General features: G+C 40.3%; 2 protein-coding genes across 3 annotated transcripts in view; one reads left to right on the plus strand and one right to left on the minus strand.

Moving 5' to 3' along the window:
- Positions 1-1,210: 1,210 nt before the first annotated feature.
- Positions 1,211-9,724, plus strand: Malsu1 (mitochondrial assembly of ribosomal large subunit 1). The gene is made up of 4 exons (XM_090332760.1): positions 1,211-1,478; positions 2,697-2,875; positions 8,444-8,525; positions 9,338-9,724. The coding sequence occupies exons 1-4, from the start codon at positions 1,229-1,231 to the stop codon at positions 9,523-9,525; spliced, it is 699 nt and encodes a 232-aa protein (XP_090188886.1). The 5' UTR covers positions 1,211-1,228; the 3' UTR covers positions 9,526-9,724.
- Positions 9,725-10,311: 587 nt separating this feature from the next.
- Igf2bp3 (insulin like growth factor 2 mRNA binding protein 3) overlaps positions 10,312-22,176 on the minus strand; it is a 98,105-nt gene continuing 86,240 nt past the window's right edge. The window contains exons 11-15 of one of the 2 annotated variants that reach the window (XM_090332758.1): positions 17,074-17,190; positions 15,149-15,223; positions 13,813-13,944; positions 13,160-13,273; positions 10,312-12,097 (exon numbers count right to left, since the gene is read on the minus strand). In XM_090332758.1, coding sequence (XP_090188884.1) covers positions 11,999-12,097; positions 13,160-13,273; positions 13,813-13,944; positions 15,149-15,223; positions 17,074-17,190 — 537 coding nt within the window. In that variant the 3' untranslated portion in view covers positions 10,312-11,998. The remainder of the gene's footprint in view (positions 12,098-13,159; positions 13,274-13,812; positions 13,945-15,148; positions 15,224-17,073; positions 17,191-22,176) is intronic. The other variant, XM_090332759.1, reaches the window with a different exon arrangement.

Below are 22,176 nucleotides of genomic sequence, written 5' to 3' on the forward strand. Positions count from 1 at the left end.
TCTGAGCTTGCCAATTGGGATAAAAATCTATGCTATTTCACTCAAAGCTGGCTAGAGCCCTGACTTTTTGGCCTTTCCCTGAAATCATCATCCTCCGTCTTAAAGGTTGTACTTCTGCTTAGACTCACCATGACTGTTGGTGGCTAACTTAGATCATGTGCATAGTACCTACAGCCCTTCAGCTCCTAATGAGAGGCAGCCAAGGAAGCCTCTCCCCCACCCCCAACCTCTAGGCTTTGCTTAACATCAGAAGGCCCTATCAAGTGTCACCTGTGTCTCAAAGCTTCCGGCTGTTGCCCTCGTTCTAAGTTCATAAAAACGTTACGGTTTCTACTGGTCCTTGGGCTCTTTAGACACTGTGTCTAATCCAGGCTCCAGAACCAGGTGCGTGCGTGTGCGTGTGTGTGTGTGATGGTGGTGTGGCTTGAACTCAGAGCCCAGGCGTCCTTGACCATTTCTTCCAAAGGCTAATGTTCTACCATTTGAGCCACACCTCCATTTCTGGCTTTCTGGTGCATAAAGATTTTTAACTTGTTTTTCATTTTTCTGTCTAGACTGGCTTCCAATTATGGTCCTCAGCTCTCAGCCTTCTGAGTAGCTAGGATTACAGGAGTGAACCACCAGCACCTTTAAATTGTATGTGTGTGTTTTCACTCCTGTTGGTGCTCTACCACTGAAGATACAGCTCTGCTTCCAGCTTTTTGTTGATTAATTGGAGATTAAAGTCTCACATATGTCCCTGTCCAGGCTGGCTTTGAACTATGATCCTGAGTTCTCAGCTTGCTGAATAGCTAGGAACACAGATGTGGGCCACCGGAGCCTAGCTTCAAATGAGTTTTGGTAATTAAGGATGGAGACCTGACAACCCGTGTCTCTGAACTCATAGATGATGAGAAATTGCTTTTCTTGAGAATGGAATACACCATGTTGCCTGCATATTATTAAGCATGGGGCTCATTTCACCCAGAGACCACTTTGACCATATCAATTAAGTTAGAAACTATCAAAGTTAAGGAGTTTTATGTTTAGTTCTAGGAATTACGACTGGAGAGATTCAGATGGTAGGGAATCTGTGTATTGAACGAGACGGGGATGATGGGAACGTCTTTGTTCCTAGACTCCGCCCATAGCCCCGCCTCCGGGACATAGTCACGCCCACAGCAGGCCTAGTGTTTGGGCTGTTTCGGGAGGCCCCGCCCCGTGACGTCGGTGCGCCGCGACCGCTAAGATGGGGCTCGGCGTCCGTGTGGCGCGGCGTGTCGCGCTGCTCCTGGGGCGCGGGGCTGTCTGGGTGGGAGCGCGGCCCGCACTGTTTTTGGGGTCCCGTTTTCAGCTGTTGCCGGAGGGGCGGCTTTCTGCGGGAGCCGCGCACGGCTTGGCGGGTCTGAGCCGGGATCTTGTGCGCGGCCTACACCATGGGTCTCAGCTGGAGGAGCAGCCGGCCGGCGGCGAGGAATGCGCAGAGCCGGGCGCTGCAGGTACGGGCGTGGAGCCAGGTGCCGACCCAGGCGGCCGGAGTTCCCTTCCGTATGCATTTCAGGCGCTCAGAGCTGTAGACCCGAAGCTGGAAGGGGCTTGTTTCTTAGTGAAGGCCCGGGGGCGGGGTGGGGGGAATGAGCTGTGGTCTCCAAACGCCAGCGGTCATCGAAGGACACCCCGGAACCCTGGCGGCCCAGCCTCGTTGTCCTCACACGCTTCTCGCTCTTCCTCGGGTTCGGCGAAGTGGGGCCAGAGGGTTCTGAGGAGGAGCCAGAAGCTCGGGTCAAGGGACGCGTGTAAACTCGGATGGGTCGCGGTTAAGAACCTCTGAACTCTGACTCCCGTTCTCAGCTTTTTCTAGCTCACAGCTGGCGCACTACCACCCGAGCCACAGAACCATTTCTGGCTTTTTACTAGGTAGTTGAACGTGAGAGACTCACAGATTTGCCTCTCTAGGCTGGCTTCCTCAGATCTGAAGCCTCCTATGCAGCTGGGATTACAGGAATAAGCCACTGTCACCAGGTGATGCGATGGAACTTAATTAGCTGTTTGGTTCTTTGGAGACAGTTTTAGTATTTAAGTGAGCTATATGTTTACACACTTATACTCCAAACCGAAGAGCAAACTGTAAATCGCTGCTTGAAAAAAAATATTTTCATAGATAATAGTTAATAACTCAGATTGCTTTGTAAGAAAATTTGTTGAAAAATGAGAATTATTTGTTTTAGCTCTTTCTGATCTTAGGCTGCCTGTGTAAGTCTGAGTTTATCTCAGTTGAAGACTGTGGGATATTTGAGCCCTCCCAGCTCACATCTTTAGTTCTGTATCCTTTTTTGAATGGGATTCACCCTCTCCCCACATTGTAAAAGCATTTCTGAGTTTGAAGTGTATTGGACATTTCAGTAACAGTGAATAGAAAGTCATTTGCAAGTAATCTGTGGTTCGTTCTGCTTACTTGTGGCACTGGCAAAGGATGCAGAGTGGCTCTGTGTAACCCACACACTCAGGCTGAAAAGCTGAGCAGGAGTACATGAAACTGCTTCTCAGGTTTAACTTTGAGGAGGCCTGGACACTGTTGTCTTTTAAAGTGTTTTGGATCATTTCAAGGAGGAGGAGTTTTATTTTCTCTGGGACACATCTATCTCTCTGACTGTTTCTCTGGATGCACACAGGTCTGTCTTCTACTTGGCTATCTGACAAACATTTATGCATTTCAGATCATACTGGTCTCAAGTTTGACATTGATATGCTGGTCTCACTTCTAAGGCAAGAAAATGCAAGAGATATTTGTGTGATCAAAGTTCCTCCAGAAATGCAGTATACGGATTACTTTGTAATTGGTAGTGGAACTTCTACCCGGCACATACATGCTATGGCCTACTACATTGTGAAAATGGTAGGTAGGATGCTTTCTTTTCTTTTCTGGACCATTAACTCAGGGGAATAGTATCAGTGGATCAGATGGAGGAGCAACACTTCTTATGTGACTGGGGCTTCAGAGGAATCCTGAACTTTCAAAATTTACAAGAGTTTATTGTAAGTTCTTTGATAGTGAAAAATATAGAATTCAACCCTGTTGAGCCACAAAAAGTTAAGGGCAAGCTAGAAAATAGTATAAATCAGAAAGATTTCTAGAATAGTAGCCATTCGCCACAGAAACTATTTAGTTGTAAGTTAAACTTAAATTCTATTAGTTGTAGTACTCATTTGCACTAGCCACATTTCAAGGTATTTTGCTATCATATTAGAGATCTATAAAATATTTCCAAAATTCAAAATATTCTAGACAGTGTTTATCTGTTTGAGTGTTTGAGTTTTTCTAGTGTCCTTCAACATTATACTCAGTATTGGACAGTAAAAATGGTGTAGTCCTTGTTCTGTGAATTTACAAGTCTTAAGGAAAGCAAGGTGGGCATATTTTCCAATTGGACTGAATCTTGAAACCATATAATTGATCTGCCACCATTCTATAAGATAATGGAGTTTTCTTGTGCTGTTAAAAATTGGCTGAAGACAAGATCAGAAGAATAGCCAGAATTGCTTAGAAAAGTGTTATAAGAAGGGGTGTAAAAATAGACTGATGTATATATAGTGTGATAGAACAAAGATTGATTCTGAAGAATGGAGAGGGCTGGGAGCATAGCCTAGTGGTAGAGTGCTTGCCTAGCATGCATGAAGCCCTGGGTTTGATTCCTCAGTACCACATACATAGAGAAAGCTGGAAGTGGCACTGTGGCTCGATGGCTAGCCTTGAGCAAAAAGTGTCCAAGGTCAGTGCCCAGCTCCTGAGTTCAAGCCCCAGGACTGGCATAAATAAGTAAATAAGTGGTATAGAGAAGAGTTGTAAGCTAGGGCCTCTTTCAGATATAATAGTGTAATGGATTAACATGAAGACTCAGTAATGACAATTTTTGTACTTGGGGAATATAAAAAGAATGAGAGATTCTTCAGAGACATTTCTAAAAGAGGTAAAATAAGGGATTAAAAATTACCTTTACAAAGTAATGAAAATGGAGAGAGTGCAATTAAGGTTAAAGTTTGTGATGAGCCAGGCAAGATGGCTCATGCCTATAATCCTAGATACTCAGGAGGCTGAGATCTGACAATCAAGGTTCAAAGCCAGCCCTGGCACAAAAAGACCTGAGACTTTTTATCTCTAACCTCTAGGAAATGGGAAGTGAGGCTTAGCTCAACGGCAGTACAGTAGCCTTGAGCTGAAGAGCTCAGGGACAACACCCAGGCTCAAGGGTAGGGTGGTAGCCTTGAGCTGTAGAGCTCAAGTACAGCACACAGGCCAAGCTCAAGCCCCATGACCCACAAAAAAAAAGTTTATGATGAAATATGTATAATGGTATAATGTAGGGCTTATAATTGTTGCGCTGGTCCTGGGGCTTGAACTCAAGGCCTGGATACTGTCCCAGAGCTCTTTGCTCATGGCCAGTACTCTACCACTTTGAGCCATATTGCTACTTCCAGTTTCCTAGTGGTTAATTATAGATAAAGAGTCTTTCCTGACTAGGCTTGCTTCAAATTGTCATCCTTAGATCTCAGCCTTCTGAGTAGCTAGAACTATAGGCATGAACTACTGGTACCTGGCTTGTAATTGTTTTTATGTGTACTGTTTATTGGCTTTAGTCACATTGATGTGCAATCATTACTACTGTCCTTAGAACTTTACCTTGCAAACCATGAGCTACTGGTATCTGGCTTATAATTGTGGGTTTTTGTTTTTTTATTTTTGCCAGTCCTAGGGCTTGAACTTGGGGCCTGAACACTGTTCTTGGGCTTTCCTCAAGGCTAGGGCTCTACCACTTGAGCCACAGCATCACTTCTGGCCTTTTCTATGTATGTGGTACCAAGGAATTGAACCTGGGTCTTCATGCATGCTAGGCAAGCACTGTTACTACTAAGCCAAACTCCCGGCCCTTGTAATTGTTTTTATGTGTACTGGTTAGTGGCTTTAGTCACATTGATGTGCAGTTATTACTACTGTCCTTAGAACTTTAACTTGCAAAAATAAAATTCTGTACCCATTAAATAACAGTAACTCCAAACAATAAGTCTCTGTTCCCACTTGCACATATGGCTATCATGCATGTTATCTAGGAAGTTGACTATTCTTAGTATCTCACATAGGTAGAATCAGTGTTTGTCCTTTAGTGATGACTCAGATCATGGCTTCAAAGGTCATCTGTAAAGAATGTACTAGAGGATGTTCCCAGTGTTGGGATCTAATCCAGGGGATTGTACATTACTAGGTAAACACCGCTGAGTAACTCAGAGCTTCTTGTTCTCACTTGGCTTGCTTGCTTGCTTGCTTATTTATTTTTATTTTTTTATTTATTTTTATTTTTATTTTTATTTTTTTGCCAGTCCTGGGCTTCGGCTCAGGGCCTGAGCACTGTCCTTGGACTTTCTCAAGGCTAGAGCTCTACCACTTGAGCCTCAGCACCACTTCCGGCTTTTTTCTATGTATGTGGTACCGAGGAATCGAACCCGGGTCTTCATGCATGCTAGGCAAGCACTTTAACCACTAGGCCAAACTCCCGGCTTATTTATTTATTTAGCCAATCCTGGGCTTGAGCTCAGGGCCTGGACTTTCTCAAGGTTAGAGCTCTTCCACTTGAGCCTCAGCACCACTTCTGGCATTTTTTTTATGAATTGAACCTGGGTTTGCGTGCATGCTAGGCAAGCACTCTGCCACTAGGCCAAACTCCCGGCCCTTATTTATGTATTTATGTATGTATGTATTTATTTATTTATTTGCTGGTCCTGAAGTCGTAACTCAGGGCCTAAGCATCATCCTTGAGCTTTCCTCAAGGCTAGTGCTTTACCACTTGAGTCACAGCACCACTTCCAGCTTTTCTATGTATGTGGTACTGGGGTCTTCATGCATGCTAGGCAAGCATTTTACCAAAAGGCCAAATTCCCTCACTTGGCTTTTTTATTCAAAGCTGGCACTGTAACAAGCCACACCTCCTCTTCTGGCTTTTTATTGATTAATTGGAGATAGTCTCATTGGACTTTTCTGTTTGGATTGATTTTTGAATGATGGTCCTCAAATCTCATCCTCCTGAGTATCTAGGATTTCAACATGCTTGAGCCACTAGTACCTGGTGCCCTTTTCTTTTTGAAGGTAGAGTAATATTCTACTGCATGTATGGAGGTCATTGTTTAGCCATTCTTCCATTGATAGCCACTTGGGTTGCTTCCAACTTTGGCTGTTGTGAATAGTGCAGTAAACTTGCTTTTAATTCCAGGTATACGCCCAAAACTGGAACTGCTGGTCATTCTTTTAACTTTTGGAGAACCTACCATATTCTCTTCCATAATTACTATGTCACTTTACATCCTCACAAGGTTTCTAATTTCTCTACATTCTAACCAAAACATAGTCTTTGTACTCTGGTGCCATGTTTCCATCTGCCATTGACAGGGATAGAATCCAGGCCTTTCTCCATGCTAGATAGATACTCTGCCTTTGACCTACACTGTTCTTAGGCTTTCTCAAGGCTAGTGCTAGACCACTTCCAGCCTTTTCTGTGTATGTGGGGACCAAGGAATCAAATCTAGGGCTTTGTACATTTCTAGGTAAGCACTCTACCACTAAGCCACATTCCCAACCCTCTCTGCTTTTTTTTTTTTTTTGCCAAGGCTATCTCTCTACTGCTTAAGGCACAGATTAACTTTCAGCTTCTTTTGTTAACTGGAATCTCATGGACCTACATGGGTTGGCTTTAAACCACCATCCTCAGATCTCAGCCTCCTGAATATCTACAATTATAGGTGTGAGCCATCAGCACTAAGGTCTGTTTGTCCACTTTTAAATCAGGCTTAATTAAAAAAAATTTTTTAGTTGTAAGAGTTATTTTCTGAGTGTAGTTATGTATTTTGCAGGTATGTAATTTGCAAGTATTTCTTGCCATTCTATAGATGGCCTATTTTTTACCATCGTCATTTGATGTATTAAGTGGCATTGTGCTGGGAATCAAACCTATGGCTTCAGAGATGCCAAGCAAGTGATTTACTACTGAGCTACATTCCTTCCCTAGCTCCAAAAGTATTTGCCTTTGATATATCCACGAAATCACTGCCCAATTCACATTGTGAAGCTTTATTCCTATTGTTTTATACTTTTAGGGCTTATGCTAGGCATTTAGTCTATTTTAAGTCCCCTGCCTTCCACCAGTACTCAAACTTGGTATGTGATATGCTTTCACTCATTGGCAAGTGTTCTGTCAACCAAGTCATGCCTACAACCCTACATTTTAAAATAATTTTTTATCTTTATTATAAAGGTGATGTTCAGAGGTGCAAACCCCAAATTTTAAGCTTTTTTAGATGAGGTTTTCCATATGGACATCCAGATTCCTCGGCAGTGTTTGTTGAAGACTTGCTTTTCCCTTGCAATTGTATTGGATATCATTTGGCCATATGGGTGAAAGTTTATTCTTGAAAATCTTCCATTGATCTGTAGTTCTTACTATATTTAAGGACCTCATATTTTGATTTAGTTTTATACTAAGTCTTTTGCTTTGGTACAAGGAGTTGAACCCAGGGCCTCAAGCATGCCAAGCAAACAGAGCACCCAATCTCAATATTAAATTTTTAAATCTGGGTATGAAATTGTTTATAGCCGTTAAGGATCACTTGAGAATCTGTATAAAGTTTAGAATGAATTTTTTGTTTTTGAAAACATAATTGGATTTCAAAAATACTGTCTTACAAACTGGGTGCTGGGAGCTCATATCTGTAATCCTGGCTACTCATGAGGCTGAGATCTGAGGGTCCCTGTTTAAAGCCACCTCAGGCAGAAAAGTCTGTGAGAACGCCTAACTCCAATTAATCACCCACAAAAACTGGAACTAACCCTGTGGCTTACGTGGTTAGACTGCTGGCGGTGAGCAAAAGGGAGATTGGGGATGGAGCCCAAGTTCAGAGTTTGAGCCCTGATGGCAAATAAATATATTTTCAGTCTACGAAACAGGATATTTTTCATTTATTTAAGTCCTTTGTCCTTTGCTAGGTTTATTTCTAAGGATTTTCTTTTATTGCTTAGTGAATAGAAAAATGAAGCGGATTTTTGTGTAGTTATTAGTTCGTGCTGATTTCTAGTATGAATTGACATCACATTGTGATCAGAAAACGTTCTTTTTATTAAGACCTATATAAAACCAGTAGTACTGAAAAGGCACTGCCTTCAAACAGGAAAGGGGCATCTGCTTTCTCCAAGGGTAAAGAGCAAGTTAACTGGCACAAAAGGTAATATATAGAGGTTAATCCCTTGGAAGGAAAGAGATGTAGAAGATAGAATTGTCTCAAATCTAGTCCTGTCAGTCATATTCAGGGCTTATAGCTATAAGAAACAAGTTAGTCTCCAAATTCAGACTAAGAAAAAGGCCATAGATCCTACTAGCAGAGACTTCCCTCACTTTTTAATATATGGTTTGGCTTTGTTTTTCAGTACAAACATCTAAAATGTAAAAGTGAGCCTCATGTTAAGATTGAAGGAAAGGAAACTGATGACTGGCTATGTGTAGATTTTGGTAAGTTACTTTAAAAGTACTAATTGATTTTTAATTCCCAGGTAGTCTTATTCATGTGTGAAAGGAAAGCTTTACTTGACCAAAATATTCTAAGAAGTATACTCCCGAGGAATGTATTAATAGATACCTATCTAACCACCTGGGGCCAGAAAGTAGAACAGGATGAATACCATGGTTCAGGTGGGATAGATCCTTTAGTGTAGTAGAGAAAGGACTGTAGGGGTGAGGATGAGATGTAAGTAAGCTTGGTCATAGATTTTTGTCCCAAGTTGTCCTTCCAGGTTCATAGATACCAGATTATGCAATTAGAACAGATTTTGTACTGGTCTCATCTTAGAACCCTTTTCGCAACAGAAGGCCAGCTGACACATGCACAGAGATTAGAGTGTCTTTTATAATTACTAGGAAGCCAGGGTACTTTGCTCTTGTGGGTAGACACCAAAGGTGGGAGTTTCCCAGCTTTGCCACTGTAAGTATTTTGGATCAATTTATCTTGTAGCGATACCTTGTGTAATGTTTTGTAGATTTCTTGTGCCTTAAAAAATACTGTTTGATAGACGACATTTCTGCTAAGACTATAAACCTTGATAGTACTGACTTGTTTCTGGACTATTTGCAATATGCAGTATCCATGGAGAAGTCCCCTAAGTGGAACCCAGCATTTCATTTTCTGAGTGAGGGTCCACAATTATTTGCCCTTTTAAAAAGTTCCCAGGTAATGATCTTGGAACCACTGCTGTAGTTTTCCAGATTCATACTAAGTAGAGGTGGGGAAAACAATACTAATTGTAATTCTTGTTTATCCCCAATAGGCAGCATGGTGATTCATTTGATGCTCCCAGAAACCAGAGAAACCTATGAATTAGAAAAATTATGGACCCTACGTTCTTATGATGACCAGTTATCTCAAATGGTACCTGAGATATTACCTGAAGACTTCATTCTTGGAATAGAAGATGATAGTTCTTCCCTGGCACCAGTGGAACTTAAAAGTGAATAAAACAGTCATTGCAGACTTGGATTGAGTTACTTCTTGGAAAATAGAGGTCCTAAATCTTACCTTTGCAATTTTGCTGCTAGAACCAGTCTGATTTACCTTATGTGTGGGCACTCAAGCCATTTATCTACAATACCTTATAACATTTGTCTTTGCTACTGAAATTTCCTAAATATTAGCACTGGTTCTTGTGATTTGAGTGCTGTGCTCTGGTTTTTGTTTTTACAATTTTGCTTAACTCTATGTACAGTATCACCTCACACTGAATTCATTTACTTTGAGGTAAGAGGTCAGTAGTCAACACCAGCATATTCTTACACCATTTAGGGTAAATTTTTGGAACTTGTAGTTCATACGCAATAATCAGTGTTCACATTAATGTCTCAGGAGCTGAAGGAAATGGTGTATATTTCAACACTGACATACATATATCATTGTTCAAAATCTGCTCAAGTTTATAGAACATATATTCATCTGAAAAATAGTGCAAAACAAGCTGTATCTAACAATGGAAAATTTTATTCTGCATCAGGGTATCTGGAAAATGAAGCTGCGTTTGGGGCACATTATAGATGAGGAATGATGCATATATGGTAAGTACAAAACTCAATTACAGAATCATTCTTAGTACCAGATACTCTAAATTACCGGTGCTTTAAGTGAAAGTAAAACATGATTTGCCAGACAAAGGCTAGAAGTGAAATATGGCAGAATTTAAACCAGCAGCTATAAATTCCTATACAGCACCTGTCATTATTAAAAAAATCAAATATTGAGGAAGAGCTCTGGCCTTATACATCTCACCTGAAATCCAACCAAAAAGCATGTACATGATTTTATTTTAGCAATTTAAATTCATTGTATGGGGAAAAAAGAACGCTATATGAATTCAATGATGAAAAGGGCACTTTTTGGCTAAAACTACAAAAGAAATTGGTTTTTAGAAAGTATTTAGGAAGACATTTCCAGTCGTCTACATTATATACTGATCTTTAGAAAACTTACCTAGAGTGTGTAGAAATTAATCTTGAATGAGGAAAAAAGATTTTTAAAGGTTTTATAACACCCTTAGATTAGTGTAATGTGATGACTGTAATCATCTTGTGAACAAAAGCAACAGAAAAACTATTCAGAGAGCAGTGTGGCCCTGGAGACCACCCACACATTTGTACAAACTGGGCAAAGAATTCATCAATGGTCTGATGTTTTCAGTTATTCAAATTATATTCACAAAACTGTTTCCTTGCATTCTCTACCTTTTGACTTATTTTTCAAGTAACTGCTTGCAGGATATACAGAAGTCCTGCTATATTCTACATAATAGTTTAGGTGAAGTTAAAAAAAATTATCCACTGCTTAAAATCTTCAAAATACATGACTGTGTTCAAACACTGTCACTATCTCTTACAAAGCAATTCTTCTGGAATCCGTGTAGATCATTTGATCTGAATTATATTGGCAAGTTAAACATCCTGTAAGACAAGCCCAAGCTGGCGCATTTCCTGTATAAATCCTGCACCTCATCAATGCATACAGTGATAGTCAAAAGCACAAAGCATAAGTGTGCGTTCAATCACACAGCTAAACAAAATTCCTGAAGTCTCCTGAAGCCATTTAAACTAGCTGTTTCAAAGCCTCCTGCCATCACTTTGCCAAAAATTCCCAATTATAAACAAATACATGGTATGGCTGCTCCTTAAATACAGGCACTGACTGCTCCCTATCTTTGAATACTTGTTGGATTTTCCACTTGTAGCCTCCAAAAGCCCAAAATTTTCCTACTTTACTGTCACCAGCCAGAAGCAAAATTTCTTATTTGCCTATCTGCTGATATAGGTTACTGAATTTTTTTAAAAAAATGGTTGGACTCAAAGTATATAAAACTTTCCAAAAAGGAACAATTTGCTTTTCACTGTATTACTGTACCTGAGGTAGTTGAGTAAAAATGCACATTTAATACCCCTGCCAACACCGTTTAGCACTTCCCTTAGGTTATTTGTGTTAGTGTTAGATAAAAATGGTTTTTCTTTACTAATGACATAACATTTAATTAAGTTCCTGTGGTAATTGTATTTGGCTCCAATTTTGACAATTGGATTTAGGAGCAATCTACTTTTTTAATTTACTCATTTGATGAATTTAGTGGCTACACCATTTAAGCCAATTTCTGGCATTATATAGGGGATATTAAGAAGAAACGAGTATTTGTTATATGCGAGATTACAAAGGGAAGTGCAGAGCTCTTTCCCTCCCTCCCCCTCTTTTCTTTTTAAAGCTGGGTGTCAAACATTTCAGAGAGCATAAAAGTATACATTCTCACAGAGACAGGAGTTCAAAAGTTGCCTGGTCCTCAGAAACAACTGGTTAGGTAAAAACTTGTGCATGTGGTTCTGGATGGGGTCAGCGCCCGTCTGTTGGTTAAGCAATCTGTCTTTGGTTTGGCATCTGCCTCTGTGGTGGGCTGTTTCCTGAGCCTTTACTTCCTCCTTGATTGAGGTGGTCCACTTTGCAGAGCCTTCTGCTGTTGGTGCTGCTTTACCTGAGTCAGAATTTCCTGAATTTTTCTCTGGGCAACCTAAAAAAAGACATAGCTCTGAAAAAAAGCTTCCCCTCCACAATCAAAAGTTTCTAAACTTTTTTGGGTTTTGATGGTGCTAGAGTTTGGTCTCAAGGTCTTGTACTTGCTAGATAGGTGCTCTACCACTAGATCTGTGTCCTTTAGCCCTTTTGTTAGGATGGAGTCAATCTTTTTCACCGGCAACCAGCTCTCAAACCTTAATCTCCTTTAAGCCTCCCATAGTTAGGATCACAGGTTTGCACAACCATGTCTGTCCTGTTGAGATAGGGCTTGCTAACTTTTTTGCTCAAGTTGGTTTTGAATCAAAATCCTCCCCATCGCTTCTTGAGAGGCTTAGATTATAGGTAATGAGCTCCTAAAAAGTTTTTTTGGGGTTTTTTTTTTTTTTTGGGGGGGGGGAGTTCTGGGGCTTGAACTCAGGGCCTGGACACTATCCTTGGGCTTTCTCAAGGCTAGCACACTACCACTTGAGCCATAGCACCAGTTCCAGCCTTTTCTGTGTATGTAGTACTAAGGTTTTCAAACCCACTAGGCCACACTTCGCCCCCCCCCCAAGGTTTTTTTGTCCCTCCATTTCAGCAACTTCAAAATAGAAATCCATCTGAAAATTAACAAGATACCAGAGAATCACAAATTCTAGAATAGCCTGGACAAAATTACTGAGACCCTATTTCAGTAATTTAGAGGCTAGGGAAAGCTTGAGGTACATTACAGAGGTGTTTGACACTGTGCCTGGGACAGTGACATGCATTTTGAATCCTATTATATAGAAACCAATCTTATGGTTTATAGAAATTAATCTTGAAATATGGATGAGGAAAAAATGACTTTTAAAGGGCTTTACAACATCCTTCAGATCAGTAATATCATGACCAACTTGTGAACAAATAAATAGAATCAACAGTTCAGAGAGCAGTGTGTCCCTGGAGGCACCCACACATTTTACACAGTCCGTAAAGAATTCAGTGTCCCCCAAACGTTAAATATTTGTAAATATTGTATGGGGTGGGAGCATCCATGCAGAACTGCTTCAATCTAAGGAACAAAAAGCCGACTTGCCTGGCAAGCATAGAAGTGACCAGTTATTTTGACAACAACTTGGTCATTTTCATCAGGTGTCTGGTCACGAGGGACAACAACTTCAGCACTTGACAAATTCTGGAGTTCATTCACCTGAAATACAGAATCATACTAAGTGGCATAAGACACAATCACCACTTATCCCTACGTACATACTATGTTCCAGGCTTTATAAATTCCACTGAATCCACTAGCTTACAGACTATTATCCACTGAATCTACTAGCTTACAGACTATTATCCCCATTTTAAGGTTCATCCAGAGAAACGGATTTGCCCATTTACATGTAGCAAAACTACATTCAAATCTGGTTGTCCATCACTTCAAAATTACAAACAGCTTAAAGGCTGTTAGGTAGCAATAAGAAACCATTCACTTTTCAGGGTATAATAAGTTTAAAGCTAACAAGACAATGTCGAAAACATACAAGTATGGGATCTCCCTTTCACACAAAGTCTGAAATATGCATCAGCGATTTGGTGATACCAGTGTGCAGGGAACAATAGGCAATCTTCTTCAAACCTTGGTAAACATGGTCTTGCTTTTTACCAATTAGCCAAAATGCACTCCTCAAATACCTTCCACCATTTTCCCTTTCATACCCCCTCAACAGGTTTTGCTGAAGTACTTGCCGTTTTGCCTCCTTTTCCAATAACTCTCCCAGCAGCAAAGGATGGCACTCTGATATGAGCTTCAAGTTTCACCTCTTCTTTAGGACTAACGAAGTTTTCCTCTTTTATTTTCCCATAAATTCTTCCCTGAGCCTACAAATGAGATGTCTGTTCAGTATCATTCATATTTAAAACAGAAAGATCAGTTAACTTAAAGAAGGCCTAAACCCACCTGGAATAATCCTTTGTTACATCTACATCTGGAAGGTTGTTGAAGTTAAGACACAAAAGCTAGGAGTGCTACAAAGTGTGACAATGATTATCACAGAATAGCCAACTAAATGTAGCAAGAAGGCTAAGTCACATTTTCCTCATGAAAACAGTTAATGGCAACTACTAGTCAAACCAGAAAATCATTTTTACAGACAATGGCCACTCATACTCCACTACTGAAAGCCAACACATCTTTTCTGGCACTAAGAATTAAGAAGAAAAGGTAAGGAAAGAACTACATAGCTAACAATGCTGAGCTCATCAAGAGCCATACTTTCTTTGTTTTTGTTTTACTGGGTTTTGAACTCAACATCTTGCACTTTCCAAGTGTATGTTCTACCCATGGAGCCCACACCTTTTACTTTTTTCAAGCTGAGTCCTGTGTTTATGCCTTTGCTGGTCTGGACTTCAGTTTCTATTTCCAATGTATAAAGAGATGTCAAGTGTGTATAACCCATTCAGCTTTCAAGGCCTAACTGGCCTAGAACCATAGTCCTCTTAGTGTTTTTCTGCTGAGTAGCTAGTATTATAGGTGTGAATGAGCCACCACGCTCAACTACACACATTTTTTTAATTTTAGCTGATTTATGCTTGTTGACAATACAATTAAAAAAACTGGGTTAAAACATTTACTAGGGGCCAGGAGTTTGGCCTAGTAGTAGAGTGCTTGCCTAGCATGCATGAAGACGCGGGTTCCATTCCTTGGTGCTCAGGCCCCGAGTTCAAGCCCCAACACTCACCAAAAAAAAAAAAGTGTTGTATTTAATAGATAATTGGAATTTGAAGACACGGGTATAATAGATTTCCCATTATGTAAGACACATAATCCCTGTTGCTCAGGAGGCTGAGATGTGAGGACTGGAGTTAAAGCCAGCACAGGCAGCAAAGTCCTCGGGATTCTGATCTCCAGTTAGCCATCAGAAAACCAGAAGTGGCACTGTGGCTCAGAGTAGTAGAGTACTACCTTTGAGCAAAACAGCTCAGGCCCTGAGTTCAAACCTCATGACCAAAACAAAAGCTTGAGTTTATCCTTGAAATGAAACTTCAGATAGTTTTCTTTGATGCTTACACACTAAGCACATACCTTGAACTGAGCCTCTGGTGGTCCAGTGATAATGACCATTCTCACTTTAGCATCTGGTGCTTCTGCTGGAGCAATCTATAACAGACCATCACCAACTAGTTATACTTTCAGGTGTAATTGATAGAAACTGTAGGCCAATGAGCTTGACAGATGTACCTCACTAAAATGCACAACTAGAAATTAAGCCACAATTAGCACTGCCTTTTACATAGTCACATGGCACTTCCATTATACACTATGTACATGACACTGCCTAAAGCTAACCCTCCTGCATCTTCATGAGTTACCTCCATTTCACAGATGGAGAAATGGAAGGCTGGAGAAATAAGACCAGTGAGAGAGTTTCTGCTCCAGAACTACCTGTCCCAGAAAACTCTATGGAACTCTGCTTACCATTGCAAGGTTCTTGCACCCCACAGCTTTCTCTAACTTTCAGAAGAAGGGACACATTAATAGTCAAGATTGCGAAATCCCTTTTACTTAATTTATAAAGCAAATGCTTGAGTCTTGGACTTAGTAAATTATCAAATAAACTTATTGGCATAGCATGCCAAATAAAATAACAGTAACTGTGCAGGAAAAAGGACAAGTCAGACTTTTCTGTTTTCTCAGAATATATAAAAATCACATAAAAAGACCAGGCTTGAGTAATGGTGCAGAAACCAATATACCTAAGAGAGTTTGGAAGAAACTATTTTGAGACCCAGATGATTAAGTGTTACTTTAAAACTGATAGAACATTTGCTGTACAAAATAATTACAGACAGGACAGTGCATGTATGTGTGTATAGAAACACACCAGTACTGGGGCCTGGGCACTGTTCTGAATGTTGTAATTACAGTCCTGTGCTACTATGTCCAGCTTATTATGTAAAACAAACCAAAACATCATTGCAATTTAAGAAAAGGAAGGAGAAAATGTCATCTCAACCCAGGCCTTTCCCAGTATTTATACTATAGATGAAGCACACTTAGCCAATTCACCAGTTGAAGGATAATTGGTTTCTTATTTGGGCAGAGTTATAGCAATAAACATGCTGTAAATATTTGACTTCAATGGCTTTTTTTCCCCAGTGTGTAAACCTCATCTTTCATTTTCCTCAGATAAATGTCCAGGAGTGAGGTTTATGGATTATATAGTAAATACCTTACCGTGTACATGTGTGCTTTAAACTCAAGGTCCCTCTCTGTTCCTTAGCTTTCTTACTCATGGCTGTCTTTCTACCACTTGAACCATGCCTCTAGTCTGTTATCTTTTTAAGTCTTTTTGAAAAAGTTTATAAAACATACAATCTCTTGTATACTGGTGTTTGCCTGAGAAACTTACGGTTTTATCAAGCCTCTTTTCCAGAAAGCAAGAAGTTTCTTGTTTAATATTAAAATTGCCTGAATATATCCAAACACAGTATCTTTGAACCTATTCTGTGTTCAGACAGCATCATTTGTCCTGATACTGGTTACCTAACCGAGTGGTAGCTAACCCAGATGAGCTTTCCCAGCCTCTTTAGCTTTGTCTAAGTTCTGAGAGAGTAGAACTAAGTTGAGATGTGCCATAGCCATTAAAGGAGGCTTGCTTGTGAGAAAGGCTCACGTTTCTTCATCTGCCCTACTGGCTGGTTGTCAGAACCCTGAATCATGTCCCCTGGGACCATGAAGGGTCATGCCTGGGGAAGATGAGGTTAAGGGAAATAGTAAATCCAAAGCCTGGTAGGGCAGAGATATCTAGTTCTGCACTGCCAGATTTTTTTTCTGGAGAGAAAAGTTTACTTACCTTGTTAAAGCCACAGTGGTTGGAGTTTTCTGTCATACCCTACGTAATCCAAGACAGCCTGCTACTTTCAATTGAAATTATCAAGTGGATAGAAGACTCATCTCTCTGTAATTTGCTTGAAGAACCAAGACAGCCATGGTTGGCAAAACAGTACCTTAATTGAAGCTCCTGCAAACCGAGAAAGCTGTTTGATGTGCTGGCCCTGCTTGCCGATAATAGCGCCGACTGATAGGGCTGGAATAAACAGGTGCACAGTCTCCGTTTCCGATTGCTGTAGAAAAGAAAGCCAATACATACATGCTTACTTGCTACAATTTTGTTTTGTTTTGATATTGGGGCTAACCCTTGAGTTGGGAGATGGGAGAGGGCAATTTGCTGTTTTTTGTTTTTGCTCAAAGCCAAAATCTGCCACTTAGGTCCAGCCTTTTGGTATGGTTAATTGTAGTCGCATAGACTTTTTTGCCTTGGCTGGCTTTGAACCAGGATTCTCAGATCTCAGCCTCCTGAATCGTTAATATTACAGGCTTAAGCCACCAGTGCCAGCCAATTTTATTTTTATGTTCTTTTTAAATCATTTAGGATGAGCACATTCTCATATAGTAGTCTCATTAGAAAAGTTACAGTAAGTTGGCAAGAGTTTCATAAGGAGGTACTGTGCATACACATTCTAAAAAGAATTTGTGTTTTCATTTCACTTTTTCTAAGTTTCAAAGTGCCAGTAAAATACAAATTTGAAATATATAGACAAAGACAACAAAACTGCATTAACCACTAGTATCTCCCAACTACTAACTATCCCAAGGTAGTTTCTTGATAAGTAAATGGAATTTTGGCCTACATATCAATAAACAAGGCAGCATTCAAGGACACCATACCTACCCTTAATATATGTAGGTTTTACTTTGTTTTTTGTTAGTCCCCAGGCTTAAACTCAGGGCCTGGGCAATAGCTCAGCTTTTTTTTTTTTTTTACCCACCTCAAGTCTACAGCTCTACCACTTGAGCTACATCATTTCTTCTAGCTTTTTTGGTAATTAGATATAACAGTCTCAGGTTTTGCTGCCCCCATGAAGGTTTTGAACCATTATCCTCAGATCTCAGCCTCCCTGAGTAGCTAGAATTATAGGCATGGTCAGCAGTGGCTTGTCTAACTTTTGGGTTTCTGTTGTTTTGGGCAGAACTGTGGTTTGAACTCAAGTCTTTTCACTTACCAGGTTTTCTATCACTTGTGCTACATCCTCCTTTTAGGGGCCTATACTGCCTGATATAACCCAATTGTATATCTTACATATCCATATCCACTAGCATAAGACATCAAATAAAATTATTTTATTTTTCAGAACATCCAAGTCATAGGAAGAGTGAGTGCCTCTCTGGAAGGCATTACATTGCAGTGTCTTATATAGTCACCCTACACCATGGGCTCCTTAGGGCTTTTCTTATTTTATAACTGATTCAATGCTGACATTGACCATGAGGTGTGCTCACTGTGTCCTCTGTCCTTTATCAAGCATGTTAAGTTAATGCTTACTCTTTTTTTTCCCAGTAGTATCTATTTTACTTAAAACATCCTTACTGTGTTTTAATTAAATATAAATAAAAGATGTCAGCTTAGGAATGATAAGGCTAAAAATTAGCTTAAATCTAAACTGTAATTAGCCCACATCTACCGCATAATACTTTACTGTGAATATTGTGTTCCTTGTTCCTTGGGCCTCATTCCAGAATTTTATATGTTGCTTATAAACCAATTTGAAAGATAAAAAATAGGCAGTGGAAAAATAAGAGGATAGGGATCTGAATATCAACATAATGCAAAACCAAAATCTGTTAACATACATAGGGCTTGAAGCTAACAGCCAATTTAAAACTATCTAGGGCTTGATTCGCGCCGGTTCTATAAAGAAAAACTACTCATTTGCTTAAAACTTTTTCTGATGATGCTCCCCCCAAAAACCTTGTAAATCTCTTCAGGATAGAAATTTAACAGCCTTCATCCTCCACATCATTCTTGGGACAAAAGTGCCAACCTCAAAAGCACAGCCACAGCATGTGTCTTAGCTAAGAACGTAACAGATGGCCACCATGACACCTCAAAAGCTCAACAAGCAATAAACTTTCTGACATGGTAATGAAAGGCTACCATGTTTTTGTTAATTTTCGGGTTATAAAGATGAAAAGTAACAAATCCAATATGAAGATTAAGAAGACAGAAAACCCAGGCAGAGAACCACAAGCCTCTATAACTACTGAAGAAGCAATGAGGATTGCAGGTCAAAGCTAGGCCTGGCAGAAAAGTCCTCCAAACTTCTATCTCCATAATAGCCAGCAAAATCAGGGCTGGTCGTGGAGGTGTGTAGCTTAAAGGATACAACTCTAGCCTTGTGACAGCCAAGGCTCTAAAATCAAAATCCAGTTCTACTCCCTCCCTTCCCTCCCAAAGAAATGTAACAAGTGTTGGGAAAGGAATAGTAGGCAAAGGACCAAATGTTAGCTGAAAGGGTAAATTACTGTAAAGGACTATTACACTGACTTTAAAATGCCCAGTTTGCCAGGGTACAGTGGCTCATACCTGTAATCCTAGCTATTCAGGAGGCTGAGATCTGAGGATTGAGGTTTAAAACCAGCCCAGGCACTGAAGACCGCAAGACACTCCTCTCTAATTAACCACCAGAAAACTGGAAATGGTGTTGTGGCTCGAGGGGTAGGGTGGTAGCCTTGAGCTGAAGTGCTCAGGAACAGCGTCCAGGCCCAGAGTCCAAGCCCACGACCGACAATAAAATAAAAAAATGCTCTGTGATATGAGAACAGAGCAACAGAATCTGTCAAATAATGCAGAATTAGAAGCAAACATAGTGTTTCCTGCAGAGAGATACTGCTCGAGACTGAAGAGCAGTCATGTTCACCTAAAGTATCTTAAAATGACTCACCAGATGTCTAAAGTTCAGAAGACATTTTTGAGCATCACCTAATCTGCCCAAGTTTCCTATGTATAAGGCATCTCTCTGGCCATAGATTGCTTTGTAAGTACATTTTCCTCTGAGACTACAACAGTCACATAAAAACCCTGTGTTTTTATAGACTCCTTGAATTTAAATTAATATTCAGATGCATTAATTGAACCCTTTTTACAGAACCCTATTTTTTTTTTTCCAGTCATGGGGCTTGAACTCAGGGCCTGAGCACTGTCCTTGGACTTCTATCAAGGCTAGAGCTCTACCACTTCCAGCTTTTTTTCTATGTATGTGGTACCAAGGAATCCATACCCAGACAACACTTTCTCTCATATGGAATCTAGAACTTTAAGGGAAAGATATGGAAGTGGAAGGGTGACCCCAAAAAATACATTATATGCATATATGAAAATGCTATGGCACCTATTTTTAGTACAGTTTAAAAAACAACAAAAAGCTTTTCTCGATACATTCTTTAGGGTGAAGGATATTCACAGGATATAAACTACTTTCCAGTGGGTTTCCGCCAGATTGCCTACCAGCAAAAGCTCCTTTGGGCTTCTTGGCATACTCTGTGCTATGGCTTGAAATCCTAAAAGAAGAAAGCTGTGGCAGCTAGACTTGCATAACTGCTGACGTCTGCCAGTGTGTAGTTCCCAGTCATGCATTGTGATGAGACGTAAATATGAGCAAATAGTAAGGTTAAGTGTATTTACTTTGTGGGGAACAAAACCTAAGACATCACAAAGGCAAGGAAACCTGCACGCCAGCCAGCGGGGTCAGTCTCCAGGAATGTGGAAGGATGCCAGTGCTGCCCTTTTCCTTGTAAAGTACATATTTGGGGTTGGGGGGATTTTGTTCTTAAATGGATTTTTGTCTGGAATTGAGAGCAAACTGACTCATTTTCATGACTTGAAAAATAAACTAAAAAAAAAATAGAAGGCAAAAAGTAAGTTCCTCTCCCAAACTCAACAGTAAAGACTTCTCTGGATTTCAGTGAGTTATTTACTTGGGAACTGTTTACCAACAAAGGAGGAACACCCACAATGAAAAATCTTAAGAACTTGAGACGTCATGAAAATTCTCCAGTCTAAAAATTGGAATTTCAATTCAGAAAGTATTCTGTTTGTTACAGAGTGTCTTAAAACTAATTAGACCGAAAAGAAGTACCCATCTTGTCATCAGCAGAAGTTAGCAGTTTGAAGGTGACATTATCATTCTGGAGACTTTTGGGAATACTCCAAAGAGGCTATCAGATTTTGGAGACAACAGCCCGTAGGTTTACTCCTGCCAACCCAAGTGCAAGCTGCCAACACCATCCAGCCAGGGCAATGTGCACGATGCCAGTGCCAGCTCCTGCTCTGCTTCACTTGCTGCCAATTGCCTCTTCCCTACTGTTTGAGCATTTCTGAAAGGAGCATTTCCTGTCATTTATAAACTAGAAGCTTGCCAATAAAGTACTGCCTGAGCCAGCTGCCGGGCAGAAACTAGAGGCTTTTTGTCTAGTAGAAGAACCAGCCCATTGGCCCTATTGGAAAAAGCAACCTGGCAGGTTCAAAGAAAAAGAGAATATTGTAGAAGGATGAGGGGCAAAATTCTGGAATGGAACACAGATAGTGGTTTATCCAAAGACAAGATACAGCATTCTACTCTAATGTTATAAACCAGGAAGGAGAAAACAAGTACAAAGATAAAGGAGGAAATACATAAAAATACAGAATCAGCTTCTAACAGCCATCATTATCTACTTAAAGCAGAGATGGGCTCCACTTACAGGACATTGAAGGTAATGTCAAATCTGCCTTTTCTGAGATAGCAACTAAAGACTGCACACTTCTCTTTACTTTTGATACCTTGTGCTAGGTAAGTATGCCCCTACTCAGTCAACTTCCCAACCAGGAATAATGAGCTTCTCATCAGGGAAAACAGGTATCAGGATGCACAGAAGAAAAGCTTCAAACAGCATGGTTCAAGAGTTAAGACTGTCAGCTGAGAGAAAACTACCACAGTAGAGCCCGGAGCCATGGTGTGAACTCCAGTATTGATCCAAAAAGCGGGGGAAAAAAAAAGATGCTGAGAAAAATACATCAACCAGTGCTGTTCGCCATTTCCTAAAAACTACTGTCACAAGTCTACCACCATTTGGCCTGAAATCCTACCATCAGAAAGCTAAAAGATTGAAATTTGAAGCCAGCCTAGGTAGAAAGGTCCACAAGACTCCATTTCCAAAAAAACCCAGTAAAATGCTAGCCATACCAATCCTAGGTATCTACCCTGGGCAACATGACCCAGGATATAAGGCCA

The sequence above is a fragment of the Megascapheus bottae genome, chromosome 5 (genome assembly GCF_031878675.1).
Source record: "Megascapheus bottae isolate mThoBot1 chromosome 5, mThoBot2.hap1, whole genome shotgun sequence".
Lineage (NCBI taxonomy): Eukaryota > Metazoa > Chordata > Mammalia > Rodentia > Geomyidae > Megascapheus > Megascapheus bottae.